We start from the raw sequence: 17329 nt of genomic DNA on the forward strand, positions 1-17329 counted from the left end.
TCTCCGTTCCTGATTGTCCCTGTCTATCCCTCTCTTTGACTCACTCTCTTTCTCTGTAAAAAATAAATAAATAAATAAAAATTTAAAAAAAAAAGAAAATACGCAGAAGAAAATACAGGGTTTGGAGGACCCTGTAATTGCTGCTGGCAGGAACAAAATGCACAAAAACCGCATCTTGCTTTATTTATAGGGCAGAGTGAAGCCATTAGCAAATCAATGGTCTCTGATCACCTTTCCAAGGCAATCTAAGAATTTTTACCAAGTGCAGAAAACCCCCAAACAAAGGATAGAAGAAACTTGCCTCCAGTCTTTCCAGAGAACATCGAGGGTAGTGTAAACAATCCAGCACCACAGCTTAACAGCCTTTTGCAACCTAATCAGGCAAGTGAGGTGGGGGGTTGAGCAGACTGTCAGTTTACAGCCAATTCCCCACACCTCTGTCCCCCAAAAATCTAAACTCAAAAAACCCTGTCGGTTTTTTGGTCCCCAGCAGGCACATATTTCTCTGGAATAACATAGGGCACACCTGGAAATCTTCTAGGGTGTACCAGTGTGCCCTGGTGCACATCTTGGGAACCACTAGGTTAAAGCATTATTCCAATATGCAGAGGTTGCTAGTTTGATCCCCGGTCAGGGCACATACAGAAACAGATCAGTGTTTCTGTTTCTCTGTCACTTTCTTCCTCTCTCTCTCTCTCTCTCATCAATCAGTCAATCAAAACTATTTGTTGTTTATCTGAAATTCAAATTTAATTGTGTGTCCTGGATTTTTCTTTGCTAAATCTAACAACCCTACTAAAAAGCAGACTATAAAGATGTTATTTCTAGTCCTTTTCTTTTTTTTTTAAGTGAGGGAAGGGAGACAGACTCCTGCTTGCACCCCAGCCAGGATTCACCTGGCAGCTTCCGCGTGGGGCCTATGCTCAAATCAACCAAGCTGTCTTTATTGCCTGAGGTTCACACTCAGACCAACCCAAGCTATCTTCAGTGCCTAGGACCGTCGAGCCACTGGCTGTAAGAATGGGAGAGAGAGAGAAAGAGGGGAGGAGGGGAAGAGAAGTAGATGGTTGCTTCTTTTTTTTTTTTTATAAATAAATTTTTATTTAAATGGGGTGACATCAATAAATCAGGGTACATATATATTCAAAGAAAACATTTCCAGGTTATTTTGTCATTTAGTTCTATTGCATACCCATCACCCAAAGAGAGATCATCCTCCATCACCCTCTATCCAGTTTTCTTTGTACCCCTCCCCCTCCCCCCCCTCTCCTTCCCTCCCCCCAATCCCGGAACCACCACACTTACTGATATGTAATTGTTTATTGCCATTTTTTTTCTTTAACATTGTATTCCTCTTTTCTTGTATTCATTTTTTCCTTTGATCTGTTTACAACAGGTCCCTTAGCATTTCTTGCAGCCTTGGTTTGGTTGCAGTGAATTCCTTGAGGTTTTTTTTTGTCTGTAAAGCTTTTTATTTCTCCTTCAATTTTAAATAATAGCCTTGCTGGATAAAGTAGTCTTGGTTGTAGGTTCTTGTTCTGCATTACTTTGAATATTTCTTGCCATTCCCTTCTGGCCTCAAGTGTTTCTGTTGAGAAGTCAGAAGTCATCCTTATGGGGGCTCCTTTGTAGGTGATAGTCTTTTTTTCTCTAGCAGCTTTTAATATTTTCTCTTTATCACTTAGCTTTGGTATTTTAATTATGATGTGTCTTGGTGTTGGTTCCTTTGGGTTTCTCCTTAATGGAGTTCTCTGTGCTTCCTGAACATGTGCAATGTTTTCCTGCCTTAATTGGGGGAAGTTCTCTGCTATGATTTGTTTGAACAAAGTCTCTATCCCTTGTTCTTTCTCTTCTTCTTCAGGAACCCCTATGATGCGGATGTTGTTTCTCTTCATGTTGTCACAGAGCTCTCTTAGAGTTTCCTCAGACTTTTTGAGTCTCTTTTCTTTTTTCTGCTCTGCTTCTGTGCCTTTATTTATCGTGTCCTCTAACTCGCTGATTCGATTCTCTGCTTCATCCATCCTGCTTTTAATTCCTTCCATTGTATTCTTTATTTCAGATATTGTATTTGTCATTTCTGACTGATTCTTTTTTATTATTTCAATGTCCTTTTTTATATTTGTTATCTCTTTATTTAGGTTTTCATAATGGCCATCTATGGTTGTTCTAATATCTTTGAGCATCCTAACAATCGTTATTTTAAACTCTGCATCTGGTAATTTGGTTATATCTGATTCACTTAGGTCCTTTTCGGGGGATTTCTCTTGGTTTATTTGTGTTGTATTTCTCTGCCTCCGCATTTTCTCTTCACGGGAGTGGCTGTGATCACGCACTCGGGTGTACAAGCGTTGGTGGCCTTGGCCTTTGCCCCGCCCCGTGTGTGACGTTATGCTCGGTCCTGAGGGCACTGGCAAGCAGGTGCTCAGCTTCAGGTCTCAGCCTGTTTCCGGGCTTTCGCCCTGCCCTTGTAGGGAGGAGCCTGCTCGAGGAACGGCTGCTAGCCTTGATTCTACCACCAGGCAGGAATGCGTGCCCAAGCTCAGCTCAGTAGCGGAACTCCGCCTCTTCTGGGCTTTTGGCTCCACCCCCGCGGGAGGAGCCGACCCCAAGCCGGGGTTGCACAGGTGGGGCAAGGCTGTGCTCCTCTGCCCTTGCTCAGGGGCTGATCTCCACCCTTTCCGGGGTTCCCGCCCTTCTCCCGCAGGCTGGATTACAGGCTGCCGGCAGCTGAGTTTGACCGCTTTTGCACGCCCCCTTCCCCCAGCCAGGCAAGATTGAGCTCACACCTGAGCCCAGTGGTGGCCAGCTGGCTTCTGCCCCTGCCAGCAGAACCGTGCTTTTGTCTCCCGCTGCCGCCGGCCCTCCGGCGAGCCCTCAGCCGTGTGGGTGGGGGCGTTGCAGCTCGGACCCTAAGACTCACTGCTGTAGACCCAAAAGCTCCCTCCTTCTATACAACTCTGCTCTGAGTGCTGCGGGGGAGCTTCTTTGGCTGCTCTCCTGCTTCCCTTTGCTGGTATTGCTGTTTCTGGGGAAAATATTCACTTCAGCTTTGAGGAGTGACTCGTCCCAGGGGTTAGGGTGGCTATCTCCCAAAATGTTTCTCCCTGTGCCTCCCAGATTATACTCTCTTCCTGTCACTCTGGTCACTCCCCTCTCACTCCGTCCCCAGGAGCCCCGGGTGAGTGGTTGAGAGAGAGATGTTCTGCGCAGTTCCTTTAAGAAGGATTCTGGGTCTGAGAAATCAGACTCTTTCTCACAAACAGTATTTTAATATAATATAATAAGTATTAGCTGGACTTATTTCCAGCTAAATACTGTCCTTATGCCTCTTCTGGGCTCTGGGGCTGCAGGCTGGGGCTTTGTTCCTGGGGCTCAGGACCCTTCCCCCTCTGCTAAACTCACTTCCCGCCACGCGAGTCTCTCCCTGCTGCCGTTCACTCCGGGGAGCTGGGCATCCCTCTCCGCGTTTCCGCTTTTCCTACCAGTCTCGGTGTGGCTTCTTCAGTGTTCCTTGGTTGAAGGAGTCCTCTTAGTTTAGTCCAATGTTGGTTTTTCCAGCTGATAGTTCCAAAACTTAGTTTGTATTCCACTTTGGTTCTGGGAGGTAGATGGTACGTCCACCTACTCCAGCGCCATCTTGTCTCTCCCCAGATGGTTGCTTCTTAAGTGTGCCCTGACCAGAGATCGAACCTGGGATGTCTTCATGCCGGGCTGACGCTCTATCCACCGAGTCAAACAGCCAGGGCCATGTCTATTCTTTTATACTCTGAAAAGATGATATAGTACTTGGGGCAAAGCAGTACAGAAACTAAAGTGTGACCATTTCACTATTGTATCATACTTTAGTGACTTTATTATTATTCCATTTTCTTATTATTTTAGTCCTTTTTTAGCCTTTTTAAGAATCACTGATGAATAATGAAGTGAAATGTTAAATAAGAAAATACTAAAATTCCATAATATAACATAGATTTATAAAAGGATCTAACGGACCTACATTGTAGTTGCAAGATAGAGTTTTAATCCTCTATCAATAAGTAAATTTTATTTTGGATTTTTGGTAAACCTCTCATGAATAAAAGTTATAAAATATCAATTCTTACAAATAGAACTGCTGGGGGAAGAAAATCTCAAAACCTAAAATTGGGTCTTAATAGATTGGACTCTGGTGGTATATTCAGAGGTAAATGGAGTTATTGTGCATGAAGACACAACACTAAATGTAGTTAGGCCTCAAAAAAGGGAAAGTAATCCAGTTCTCATAGTCATAATGTCAGATAACAGCAAGGTGGGCATTTCAGAGTAGCACACCAAGTATATTGGGCCTGGCTATTGAAGGAGTAGCTCTCAATGAGTGATCTAATTACAGAAATAAGAGCCCAATGTCTTGCCCTGGCCGGTTGGCTCAGCGATAGAGCGTTGGCCTGGCGTGCAGAAGTCCCAGGTTCAATTCCCGGCCAGGGCACACAGGAGAAGCGCCCATCTGCTTCTCCACGCCTCCCCCTCTCCTTCCTCTCTGTCTCTCTTCTCCTCCCGCAGCCAAGGCTCCATTGGAGCAAAGATGGCCCGGGCGCTGGGGATGGCTCTGTGGCCTCTGCCTCAGGCGCTAGAATGGCTCTGGATGCAACAGAGCGACGCCCCAGAGGGGCAGAACATCGCCCCCTGGTGGGCAGGCCGGGTGGATCCCAGTCGGGCTCATGCGGGAGTCTGTCTGACTGCCTCCCTGTTTCCAACTTCAGAAAAATAAAAATAAAAAATAATTTAAAAAAAAGAGCCCAATGTCTTAATTTTTTTTTTTTTTTTTTTTTCTGAAGTTGGAAACAGGGAGGCAGTCAGACAGACTCCCACATGCGCCCGACCGGGATCCACCCGGCATATCCACCAGGGGGCGATGCTCTACCCATCTGGGGCGTCGCTCTGTTGCGACCAGAGCCATTCTAGCGCCTGAGGCAGAGGCCATGAAGCCATCCTCAGTGCCCGGGCCAACTTTGCTCCAATGGAGCCTTGGCTGCAGGAGGGGAAGAGAGAGACAGAGAGGAAGGAGAGGGGGAGGGGTGAAGCAGATGGACGCTTCTCCTGTGTGCCCTGGCCGGGAATCGAACCTGGGACTCCTGCACGCCAGGCTGATGCTCTACCACTTTAATTTTTTTTTTAAGTGTTTATAGGGAAAGGATTTAGAACAGCGGTTCGCAAACTATGTCTGTGGGTCAGAGGCCAACTGTGCTTGCAAAAAAAAAAAAAAAAAAAAGGAATATTTCCTGACACATCCCATAAAGTTTTATTGGTGCCCAGTAATGCATGTTTATTTACATATTGTCTGTTACTATTTTAGTGCTGCATTGGTAGGGCTTGAGCTATATTATTCCGAGATCTGGGGCCTACAAATGAAAAAATATTTACTGTCTGGTCCTTTACAAAAGAAGCAAGCTTTTACTTGCAATTACATATCTATGTTGTTCCCTTTTTTTTGACAGAGATAGAGAGAGGGATAGATAGGGACAGATAGACAGGAAAGGAGAGAGATGAGAAGCATCAATTCTTTGCTGGGGCAGGGCACCTCAGTTGTTCATTGATTGCTTTCTCTTATGTGCCTTGACCTGGGGGCTACAGAAGAGCGACTGACCCCTTGCTTAAGCCAGCAACCTTGGGCTTCAAGCCAGTGACCATGGGGTCATGTCTGTGATCCCATGTTCAAGCCGGGTGAACCTGTGCTCAAGCCGGTGACCATGGGTTTTCAAACCTGGGTCTTCATCCCATTCTGATGCTCTATCCACTGTGTCACTGCCTGGTCAGGCTATGTTGCTTTTAACATGTGTTTGTTTTGCTTTTGGTTGTTGTTTTTGTTTTGTTTTACTTTATGTTAGAGAGGAAAGTTACTTGGGATTAGTAATAGGTTAGATCAGATGGCAAGAAAGAATGATCAGAACATACCTTTATACTAAAGAGTAGGATGAGACTTTTGGGAGGAGGAAGAGTAATATAAAGATTCCTTGAATCAGAAGTTCAAATGCCCTAGGTAGGACCTGTAGTCTCAAGTGATTGAGCTCAGTCCTGGTCTTCTACCCCGTAGAACTTGCTTTAGAAGGTTTGTGGCATACTGTATTTACAGGAAGTTTACAGTTTTTACCAGTATTTTGAAGAATCTGGGAAGAAATCAGGCAGTGAAATGTTTATCCTTTTAAGTTGTTACAAAGAACAACTTAAAAGTATATTTCTACAGATTGTAGATTTTATAATATTATTTAAGAATAGGAGGCAGGCCCTGGCTGGTTGGCTCAGCGGTAGAGCGTCCGCCTGGTGTGCGGGGGACCCAGGTTCGATTCCCAGCCAGGGCACATGAGAAGCGCCCATTTGCTTCTCCACCCCCCCCTTCCTCTCTGTCTCTCTCTTCCCCTCCCGCAGCCAAGGCTCCATTGGAGCAAAGATGGCCCGGGCGCTGGGGATGTGCCCCAGGCGCTAGAGTGGCTCTGGTCTCGGTAAAGCGAAGCCTCGGAGGGGCAGAGCATCGCCCCCTGGTGGGCATGCCAGATGGATCCCGGTCGGGTGCATGCGGGAGTCTGTCTGACTGTCTCTCCCCGTTTCCAGCTTCAGAAAAAAACAAAAAAAGAATAGGAGGCAAACAATAAAATGTTAGTAGTGAAACTATTTGAGAATTTAGAGGATATCTGGAAATAATTAAGTAATCAGTGATTTTAGGTTGATTGGAATTGGTAATCTAGAATATTTGATGTGACAAACAATTATAAGGGAAATTAAAAGAAAGAGAACCTAATTATAATGTCTGGCTAGGCTCTGTACTAGTATCTTTTCATGTATTTCTTATTCTCACAGTCTTACAGGTATGTCTTGCAAGTAGAATAATTTATTTTATGCAATTTCTGAATAGTCAAATTTTATGTATGGGATGAGTTTCTGAAGACACGCACTGTGGCTGTTCCCAACCGAAATTGTAGCAAGTAGTGGGACTCGTTTTCATAGTGTAAAAATCCAGCTCTATTATAGAACGTCTCTTTTTCCCCTCAGTGTTGCTGCAACTATTTATTTGAGCATTATCATTTATCATACTAGATTTTCACTGTAATTTTCAGTACTACCACCACTGAATAAAATACGTGATATTTCTGTAGTCTATTAAAGAAATTTCAAATTATGATAGTATAATACGTATTCACATATAGGAACCTGAATTATCCAAAGGCATTTTCATGCCAGTTAAGAGTGATTTATGTAGCAGCTAAAATGGCACTACCATGTGGCCATAGTAGAAACCAGTTATAATTTACTTGGCCTACCTGCTTGAAATTGATTCTTTTTAAATGATTTTTAAAAATATTGTGGGATTTATATTTTGTGTGTTCAGTAAGGCTTTATTTTTAAGTCAAACTGCCTAAAACTTAATTTTCTCCAAGTTTTTTTTGTTTTTCTGTATTTTTCTGAAGCTGGAAACGGGGAGAGACAGTCAAACAGACTCCCGCATGCGCCCGATGCTCTCCCCCCCCCCCCCCTGTCGCTTCACCGCAACCAGAGCCACTGGAGCGCCTGGGGCAGCGGCCAAGGAGCCATCCCCAGCGCCCGGGCCATCCTTGCTCCAGTGGAGCCCCGACTGCGAGAGGGGAAGAGAGAGACAGAGAGGAAGGGGGGGGGCGGAGAAGCAAATGGGTGCCTCTCCTATGTGCCCTGGCCGGGAATCGAACCCTGGTCCCCTGCACGCCAGGCCGACACTCCACCGCTGAGCCAACCGGCCAGGGCCCAAGTTTTTTTATTGTGATAAAACACAGATAACAAAATTTCCCATCTTAACCATATTTAAGTGTAGTAAATATATTCATAATTTTGTCCTTATTGCCACTATCCATCTATAGAACTCTTCTTTATCTTATAAAACCAAAATTCTCGTTCTCTCCTCTTGGCCCTTGGCAACCCCTTCTTTTTGTCTCTAATTTTGACTACGTACTTTATATAAGTGGGATCATTCAGTATTTGTCTTTTTGTGACTGACTTGTTTCAGGTAACATGATGTCTTCCAGGTTTACCCATAGTAGCATGTTTCAGAACTTCCTTCCTTTTTAGGCTGAATAATGTTCCATTATTTGTATCCATTCATCTGACAATGGACACTTGGTTTGCTTTTGCATTTTGTGAATAATGTTGCTAAATCTTAATAGTTCAAAATCATATAAAATGTGGCATGCAACTTTAAGGAAAAGAAATTTCCTTTTTATAGGTCCTAAATTATCTGTGTTGACTTGCCTGATATACTATAGTATGTGTTTCTTCTCCAGGTGAACCGTCCTATCGGCAGGGTACAGATTTTCACTGCAGACTTGTCTGAAATTCCCCGTTGCAACTGTAAAGCTACAGACGAGAACCCCTGTGGGATAGACTCAGAGTGCATCAACCGCATGCTGCTGTATGAGTGCCACCCCACAGTATGTCCTGCTGGAGGGCGCTGCCAAAACCAGTGCTTTACCAAGCGCCAGTACCCAGACGTGGAAATATTTCGTACATTACAGAGAGGCTGGGGTCTCCGAACAAAAACAGATATTAAAAAGGTGAAGAAAACTCTTTAATTTTCAGGGTTTTTTCCTTCTTTGCAGTTGCTTAATATGAATAATTCTTCTTGATGAATATGGATAATTGGATCATAGAGGAAAATAACATCATGTAGGAATTAACCTTATTATTGTGTCTTGCCCTGTTCTAGCGGTTTGATGCTTGAGAACAGGTGTTCTTTATCTGTAGTGTCCTTAATGTTGATCATGTTCACTGTGTGTGAGGATAAAAAAGGGAAATTCAGAAATACTTAGCTTTATTTGCTTTTTTGTGAGAACCTTAGCACCTGTAGTCAAGATAGCATAGTAAGCATATTATTCAGAGGTGTTAATTACCACTAATAAAATTAAGACTATTTTTACTGAGGGAAAATGGGTTTTGGTTCATAGAACACAAAGAAGAGGATTACACCTTCTATAATGAAAATGAAGTAACATCTTCAACTCCAAATTTGGAAGGACCTTCAAGTTTCTAATGAATAGATAATATTGTATAGTTTTTGTGTAGAACAAATCTTATTTGACATTTTAGTAAAATAAATCTTACTCCGATTATACAGTTTGTCTGTAAAGTCATGGTGCACTTTTGACCGGTCACAGGAAAGCAACAAAAGAAGATAGAAATGTGAAATCTGCACCAAATAAAGGGAAAACTCTCCCAGTTTCATACCTATTAAGTGCAGTTCGATGTGGGCTCATGCACAGATTTTTTTAGGGCTCCTTAGGTAGCTATCCCGTATAGCCTCTTCAGACTCGTCACTGACTGATGGCCTACCAGAACAGGGTTTCTCCACCAAACTGCCGGTTTCCTTCAACTGCTTATCCCACTGAGTAGTTATTCCTATGTGATGGCGCTTTGTTATAAATGTGCCGATATTCACATTGCACTTTGGTCAAGGATTTGAATTTTAGCAAGCCACAGAACACACTGAACTTTCCTCTGTACCGTCCACATCTGGACTGGCATGGCCTTGGGCTGCTCCGCTGTATACAAGTGTTACGTCATCATCTGCGCATGCGCACATGCTGCCACATCATCCTACAGAAACTGAGAGGGTTTTCCTTTTATTTGGTGCAGATTTCACATTTCTATCGTCTTATGTTCCTTTCCTGTGACCAGTCAAAAGTGCACCATGGCCCTGGCCGTTTGGCTCAGCGGTAGAGCGTCGGCCTAGCGTGCGGAGGACCTGGGTTCGATTCCCGGCCAGGGCACACAGGAGAAGCGCCCATTTGCTTCTCCGCCCCTCCGCCGCACTTTCCTCTCTGTCTCTCTCTTCCCCTCCCGCAGCCAAGGCTCCATTGGAGCAAAGATGGCCTGGGCGCTGGGGATGGCTCTGTGGCCTCTGCCTCAGGCGCTAGAGTGGCTCTGGTCGCAACATGGCGACGCCCAGGATGGGCAGAGCATCGCCCCATGGTGGGCGTGCCGGGTGGATCCCAGTCGGGCGCATGCGGGAGTCTGTCTGTCTCTCCCTGTTTCTAGCTTCAGAAAAATGAAAAAAAAAAAAAAAAAAGTGCACCATGACTTTACGAACACTGTACTTTCTGAAGAATTTCACTGAAGTTTGTTTCTGTGAAAGGAAGTGAATCTGGGTCACTCTGTCTAGTCATTGCTAAGACATTGTGCTGAGGACGTAGTGATCAACAAAGGAGACATGTTTTGTGCTTTCGTAAAGTTTATGTTCTAGAGGAAGAAAGAGATATGTTGAACAATTAATCACCCAGTGTGGAAGTAGAAAGGGTTCTGAAGGCATGTGGCAAAAGGGCCTGAAACTTGCTTGTCTCTGAAAATTGTTTTGAAACTTGAAAAATAAGTAGTTACTGGCTAACGTCGGTTAAGTGTTAAAGCATTGAATATAGAAGGGACAGCATGAGTGAAAGCCAGTATGTTTATAGTATAGTGAGTCAGGGGGACAGTGGTAAGAAATGGGGAAGGGCAAAAGGGCATGTTCCAAGGGAAAAGAACCTCCCTAAGTTAGGGAAACTGACTTACTAAAGTATTTGGGCAGGTAAAGGGATCAACTATCCATTTCACCATTACGATGCAGCCTTAATTTACTTCCATTTTGGTTGTTCTTGATTGTGTTCTTATCTTTCTCCAAATGGCAGTGGTAGGAGTAGGGAGATGGTTTTCATTATCAAATAGTGGAAGCATTGTATTTATGTTTTGTGAATAAACCGTTATTAAATGACTAGCTACATACACATGAACTGCTTTGGAGAATTTTTGGAGAATAATGAATGTTATTTTTATTAATTTTTTTAAGTGAGATGTACCTATAAATACAGTTGTGTTTTTTGCCATTAAGTTATTAACAACTATTTCTCATTCTAGGGTGAATTTGTGAATGAGTATGTGGGTGAACTAATAGATGAAGAAGAGTGCAGAGCTCGAATCCGTTACGCCCAGGAGCACGATATCACTAATTTCTACATGCTCACTCTAGACAAAGTAAGTAATGGATTGTGAAAATAGTGTCCTGACAGCCGTAGTGTTTGTAGGCAATTCGTGTACTACCTAAAATAGTATCTTTCCCCCATGTTCAGGGTTGACCAGGGTTCTGGAGTAGGTAAGTTTGCACATTTATGGCTATACATCCATGGCCAAAGGCAGTGCTTTCTTTAACATTCTTTTTGAGCTATCCAGTGTAAGTTAGGGACTATATCTATTAGTGTTGGAATCCATGGGAGTCCGAAAAGACCAGAGTAACAGGTTTTATTGAAAGGAAGAAAGGAACCCTGCCAGGCACTTCTCCGGGATAAGGGCACCGAAACAGACTCTGAGGCAAAATTTTATAGGGTAGGGGAGATCTTTGAGCAAGTGTGCGTTGAGTCAGCAGTTCTGGTATGCTCCCTTCTGCAGTTTTACGATTTCGGCTTCCTGGAATGCTTCTCCTTGGGGCGGTTGACCAGCTTCCTAGAACTGTTCTGCTTCAGGGGCGATAGTAAGTAAGCAAGGATAGGGTCAGATAGACAAGCAGAACAGCAAAAGGGCAGTTGGAAGTTCTGGTAAATTCATGTATCTATCAATTAGTATACTGCTCACAAAAGTTAGGGAATATTTCAAAATGAATATGAAGCAATAAAAACAAGCATTGGATTTTTGCCTGACCAGGCGGTGGCGCAGTGGATGGAGCGTTGGACTGGAGTGCCGAGGACCCAGGTTCGAGACCCCAGGGTTGCCAGCTTGAGCACGAGCTCATCTGGCTTGAGCAAAATAAAAAAATGCTCATCAGCTTAGACCCAAGGTTGCTGGCTCGAGCAAGGGGTTACTCGGTCTGCTGAAGGCCCATGGTCAAGGCACATGTAAGAAAGCAATCAATGAACAACTAAGGTGTTGCAATGAAAAACTGATGATTGATGCTTCTCATCTCTCTCTGTTCCTGTCTGTCCCTATCTATCCCTCTCTCTGTCCCTGTAAAGAAAAAAACAAAACAAAACAAGAAGCATTGGATTTTTTTTAATTAAACATGAACATCAGAAAACCAAATGACAAGTCAAAAAAAGTTGTTTGATTATGCAAATGAGATGCAAAACCAACTTTTATTTCATTGGTGAAAATGCACTATAAGGAAGGCTGAAAGTACTGGAGTATCTGCACATTCCCTGATCCCCTAATTTTGGTGAGCAGTGTATTTTTCCTGCAGGATTAAAACTTGAAACTAGAATAATTATTCTTTTACTCTTTCATTTTACAGATTGAGAAACATATGTGTTGCTATTTAATTAGTGTACTGAAGCCATATAAATTGACTATAGAAGTCAGCTTATGAACCTACGTCAGCTTTTCAATTATAGGACTTGAGTTTCATTTCATTGGTGCCTAGAACAATATTTGGAACTTATTCCTAATGCTAGTATCCCAATGTGATTATTTTATATGTATCTGTGCTTCTTCTTTGTACCTGACTATTAGGTTCTGCTATCTTTTCTTTTTTCCGTCTACTAACTTTTTTTGTTGTTTTATTTTGTTTTGTTTTACAGAGACAGAAAGAGAGTCAGAGAGAGGGATAGATAGGGACAGACAGACGGGAACGAAGAGAGATGAGAAGCATCAATCATCAGTTTTTCTTTGCAACACCTTAGTTGTTCATTGATTGCTTTCTCATATGTGCCTTGACCGTGGGCCTTCAGCAGGCTGAGTAACCCCTTGCTCAAGCCAGAGACCTCAGGTCCAAGCTGGTGAGCTTTGCTCAAACCAGACGAGCCCGTGCTCAAGCTGGCGACCTTGGGGTCTTGAACCTGGGTCCTTGGCATCCCAGTCCGACATTCTATCCACTGCGCCACTGCCTGGTCAGGCAGTCATCTACTAACTTTTGTAATAGACCTCTTTCCTAGTATGAAACTTTGTGAGCATTTATCAAGTTGTACTCTTATTGTACCCTTATGGTTTGTGAGATTCTCACCTGTAGGTGTTCTGATCTTAGTTTCAGTGGGTCTCAGTATCAGTATTAAAATCCCCTTAGGTCATTTCTAATGTGTAGCCAGGTTCAGGACTACCTAATTTAGTGGGTGGGACAAGCTTCTTTTAGGGCATGGTCCTTCATCTTCACCATTTGTCAGAATCACCTAGTGGGTTTGTTACAGCATATATTGCTGGGCCCCACCTCAGTTTCTACTTTAATATGCCTGAAGCCCAACCCAAGAATTTGCATTTCTTTTTTTTTTTTTTCTTTTTTTTTTTTTTTCTTTTTTGTATTTTTCTGAAGCTGGAAACGGGGAGAGACAGTCAGACAGACTCCCGCGTGCTCCCCACCGGGATCCACCCGGCACGCCCACCAGGGGGCGACGCTCTGCCCACCAGGGGGCGATGCTCTGCCCCTCCGGGGCGTCGCTCTGCCGCGACCAGAGCCACTCTAGCGCCTGGGCCAGAGGCCAAGGAGCCATCCCCAGCGCCCGGGCCATCTTTGCTCCATTGGAGCCTCGCTGCGGGAGGGGAAGAGAGAGACAGAGAGGAAGGAGAGGGGGAGGGGTGGAGAAGCAGATGGGCGCTTCTCCTGTGTGCCCTGGCCGGGATCGAACCGGGACTTCTGCACGCCAGGCCGATGCTCTACCACTGAGCCAACCGGCTAGGGCCTGAATTTGCATTTCTAAAGAGTTCCCAGGTGGTTATTCTAGTGCTGATCTAGTGAGAACACTTTGATAATTACTCCTTTGTGAGTCTCAAACTCTATGAATAGGAGACTCCATTATGTTATCTTAGAAGGTTTCTGATGAGCAGCATCTGTTGGAATTCTAGGACCGGATCATTGATGCTGGTCCCAAAGGAAACTATGCTCGGTTCATGAATCACTGCTGCCAGCCCAACTGTGAAACACAGAAGTGGTCTGTGAATGGAGATACCCGGGTTGGCCTTTTTGCCCTGAGTGACATTAAAGCAGGTAAGACTCACTTGAAGATTCTGGAGCTAAGAATGGAATTTTAGATTTTATCATCTTAAAATCCCATATGTCCTATAATATAAAATGAGGTTTGCCAACTCCTGAGGATATATATAAAACTTTCCAGGGGGTACTTGGCATGGAATTTTTTTTTCATTGGTATTGGTACTGTAGTAAAACAAACATAACAAAATTGACCATTTTAACCATTTTTAAGTGTGTCATCTGTGGCATTAAATCTGTTGACCTTGTTGTGCAGCCATCACCACCATCCATCTTGATAACTTTATTTTCTCCATGTGAAATTCTGTACCTATTAGAACACTTAACTTCCCATTCTCCCCTCCCCCAGCCCCTGGCAACGACCATTCTACTTTTTGTCTCTAAATTTGACTGCTCTAGGATCCTCATATAAGGGGAATTAGACAGGATTTGCTCTTTTGTGACTGACTCATTTTACTTTGCATAGTGTCGTAAACCTTTGGGTATGAATGATTTTAAAGAAATTTCCAGATTTTGTTCATACCTTTTATATGAAAATTGGTCTTAGAAAGTATGGGCAATTCATTGCTCTTTTTTTTGTATTTTTCCAAAGTGGCGGGGGGTGGGGGCTGCAGACAGACTCCCACCCGCTCCTGACTGGGATCCACCTGGCATGCCCACCAGGGGGTGGTTTTCAGCCCATCTGGCCCATTGCTCCATCGGAGCCATTCTAGCTCCTGAGGCAGAGGCCATGGAGCCATCCTCAGCACCTGGGCCAACTTTGCTCCAGTGGAGCCTTGGTTGCAGGAGAGGAAGAGACAGGTAGAGAGAAAGGAGAGGGGGAAGGGTGGAGAAGCAGAAGGGCGCTTCTCTTGTGTCCTCTGGCTGGGAATCAAACCCAGAACTTCCGCATGCTGGTCTGATGCTCTACCATTGAGCCAACCAGCCAGGACCATTGCTCCTTTCTTATCATACCTTTCACAGCTGCCCTCACCGCTTTGTAAAATCAAACAGTCGTCTCTTACCCTTCCAAATTTTATGGTTGATGAGGCCAAGGCTGTTTAAAAACACCCAAGATGCCAAAGAACTGGATATTTGGAAAATGCACAGTTCTATTGTGGCCTGCCAGGTACCTGTTTCTCTAAGAATTAAGAGTATAGTATAGATGTGAGGTGTTTGTAACCAGGACAGCATTTAGATATATGAAAGTAAATCTGATATAGCTGTGCAGTTTGGAAGTAAAGTCTTTTGACAGGTATTTTTCATAAATTAGAGGAGCTTAATCTCTACCATCAAGATTTTTTGATGAATTTATTTTAAGCATATATACATGCACATATTGACACCCTCTAAATTGCATAATTTAAAAAATATATTGCTCACAAAAATTAGGGGGTATTTTGAAAATGAATACGAAGTGATAAAATATCCTAATTTTTGTGAGCAGTATATTTAGACTTGTATATATAGTGTGAATTTTATATGTACAAGTAAATATGTAATTTTTCAAAATGAGTTTTGCACAGACACTCCTGCATTCAAACAGACTGGACTGGCCTAGGTAGTTTGTAATTAACAGTAGTAGTATAGTGTAGTTACTCTCAAAGCCGAGTCCCTTATAAGAATTCTGGAAGAAGACCAAAGTTCTCTTTTGCCCAGTGTTGTTTACCGTCGGAAACATTAATAAAGGTAAAATAAATTTTTTTTAATTTTCTTTATTTTTTTATGTAAGAGGAGGGGGTATAGTCAGACTTCCTCATATGTCCTACCAGGATCCACCTTGCAGCTCCCGTCTGGGGCTGATGTTTGAATCAACCAAGCTATCCTCAGCACCAGAGCCAACACTCAAACCAGTTGAGCCAGGCTGTGAGAGGGGAAGAGAGAGAGAGAGAAGGGGAAGAGAAGCAGGTGGTCGCTTCTGTATGCCCTGACTAGGTATTGAACCCGGGAAGTCCACATGCCAGGCCAATGCTATCCAATGAGCCAGCCATCCAGGGCCAAGATAAAATAAATAAAGAGCAATTAGTCAGCTTTTGGTCTGTTGCCTTTTTAAAAAAATATCTGTGGCCCTGGCCAGGTAGCTCATTTGGTTAGAGCATCGTCCTGAAACACAGAGGTTACCAGTTCAATCCCCAGTCAGTGCACACCCAGGAACAGGTCAGTGTTCCTGTCTGTCTGTCTGTCTCTCTCTCTCTCTCAAATCAAAATAAATACTAAAAAAAAAACTGTGGACATACTCTTCTCTCCCACTCCCCACCCTCACCCCAAATATCTTTTCCTTTGTAGTTACTGCCTAGTTGTTGAGGCTTTTCAGAATTTTGAAGGTTCTCACTATTTTCTTATTTTAAAAACTCAGCCATTAGTTCCTTTCTCCTGTGTTACACTACTTAAAGTATTAACGATGGAGACAGTGCTTGAGCATCACTATGCACTGTACTCTGCCGGACTAAATGATAATTGGGTTTTAAAATGCCAACTTGTGCATTGGCCACTTAGCTCAGTCAGTTAAGAGCATTGTCCTAAAATGACAAGTTTGCAGGTTCGATCCCTGGTAGCAACCAAGGAATGCACAACTGAGTGGAACAACAAATGAATGCTTCCCTTGTCACTCCCTTCTCTCTCCCTTCCTCTCTCTGTCTCTAAAAGTCATTAAAAATTAAGCCCTGGCTGTTGGCTTGGAGCATCGTCCTGGAGCATGGATGTTGCTGGTTCAATTCCCTAGTCAGCACACATACAGGAGGAGCAGCCTTGATGTTCCTGTCTTTCTCTCTTCCTGCCTCTCAAAAAAAAAAACAAAGAAACTGCTGACTGTCTCTAGTTTTTTGAATGGATGGCTTCAGAGTGAATTGGGTAAATTGCTACTTTGTAACGGGAATTATCAAGTGAATACTATGACCGCTGTCATTTATCAGATGTCAGACAGTGTTCCAAGCATATTACCTAATACATGCAAAAGTGCTGTAAAGTATGTGGCATTATATCTATGTTACTTAGATATATGAGGTTTGACTTTTCTTATTTTCTCCATTTTTCTAACTACCCTCAGCTGGGGCAGGGGAATTATCTGAATTAATTACTCAGATGTTACTCAGTCATATGACTTTAGTTCTGTGTCTGTCCTGACTGCTTTCAGCACCATATTTGTACTCAGAACTTTAGTCTGTCTGTGGGGATAGCCTCCTCTGCCATGTCTAGCCACATATTTCTTCTCTCTCTTGTCCTGTCTCAGCTCAGGTAGCACAGTGTCAGAATTCGCAGACCTTTTCCTTGTACTTGCTTGACTTCCAGTCTGCATGGGTGGGATGGGGAGACGAGACAGAATGTGCTGAGTGCCATATGGAGTGCCTGTAGGAGCTGTGGTCATGCCAGATGGAATCAGAACTTTTCACCTTGCTCTCCTCCTTATTCATCCAACTT

At 43.5% G+C, this 17329-nt stretch overlaps 1 protein-coding gene across 7 annotated transcripts in view; it reads left to right on the forward strand.

Annotated features, from left to right (window-relative positions):
• NSD1 (nuclear receptor binding SET domain protein 1) overlaps positions 1-17329 on the forward strand; it is a 174076-nt gene that overhangs the window by 143808 nt on the left and 12939 nt on the right. For all 7 annotated transcript variants that reach the window (XM_066344719.1, XM_066344721.1, XM_066344718.1 and 4 more), the window contains 3 exons: positions 8283-8552; positions 10885-11001; positions 13789-13930. In XM_066344719.1, coding sequence (XP_066200816.1) covers positions 8283-8552; positions 10885-11001; positions 13789-13930 — 529 coding nt within the window. The remainder of the gene's footprint in view (positions 1-8282; positions 8553-10884; positions 11002-13788; positions 13931-17329) is intronic.

This window comes from Saccopteryx leptura, chromosome 6 (assembly GCF_036850995.1).
Source record: "Saccopteryx leptura isolate mSacLep1 chromosome 6, mSacLep1_pri_phased_curated, whole genome shotgun sequence".
Lineage (NCBI taxonomy): Eukaryota > Metazoa > Chordata > Mammalia > Chiroptera > Emballonuridae > Saccopteryx > Saccopteryx leptura.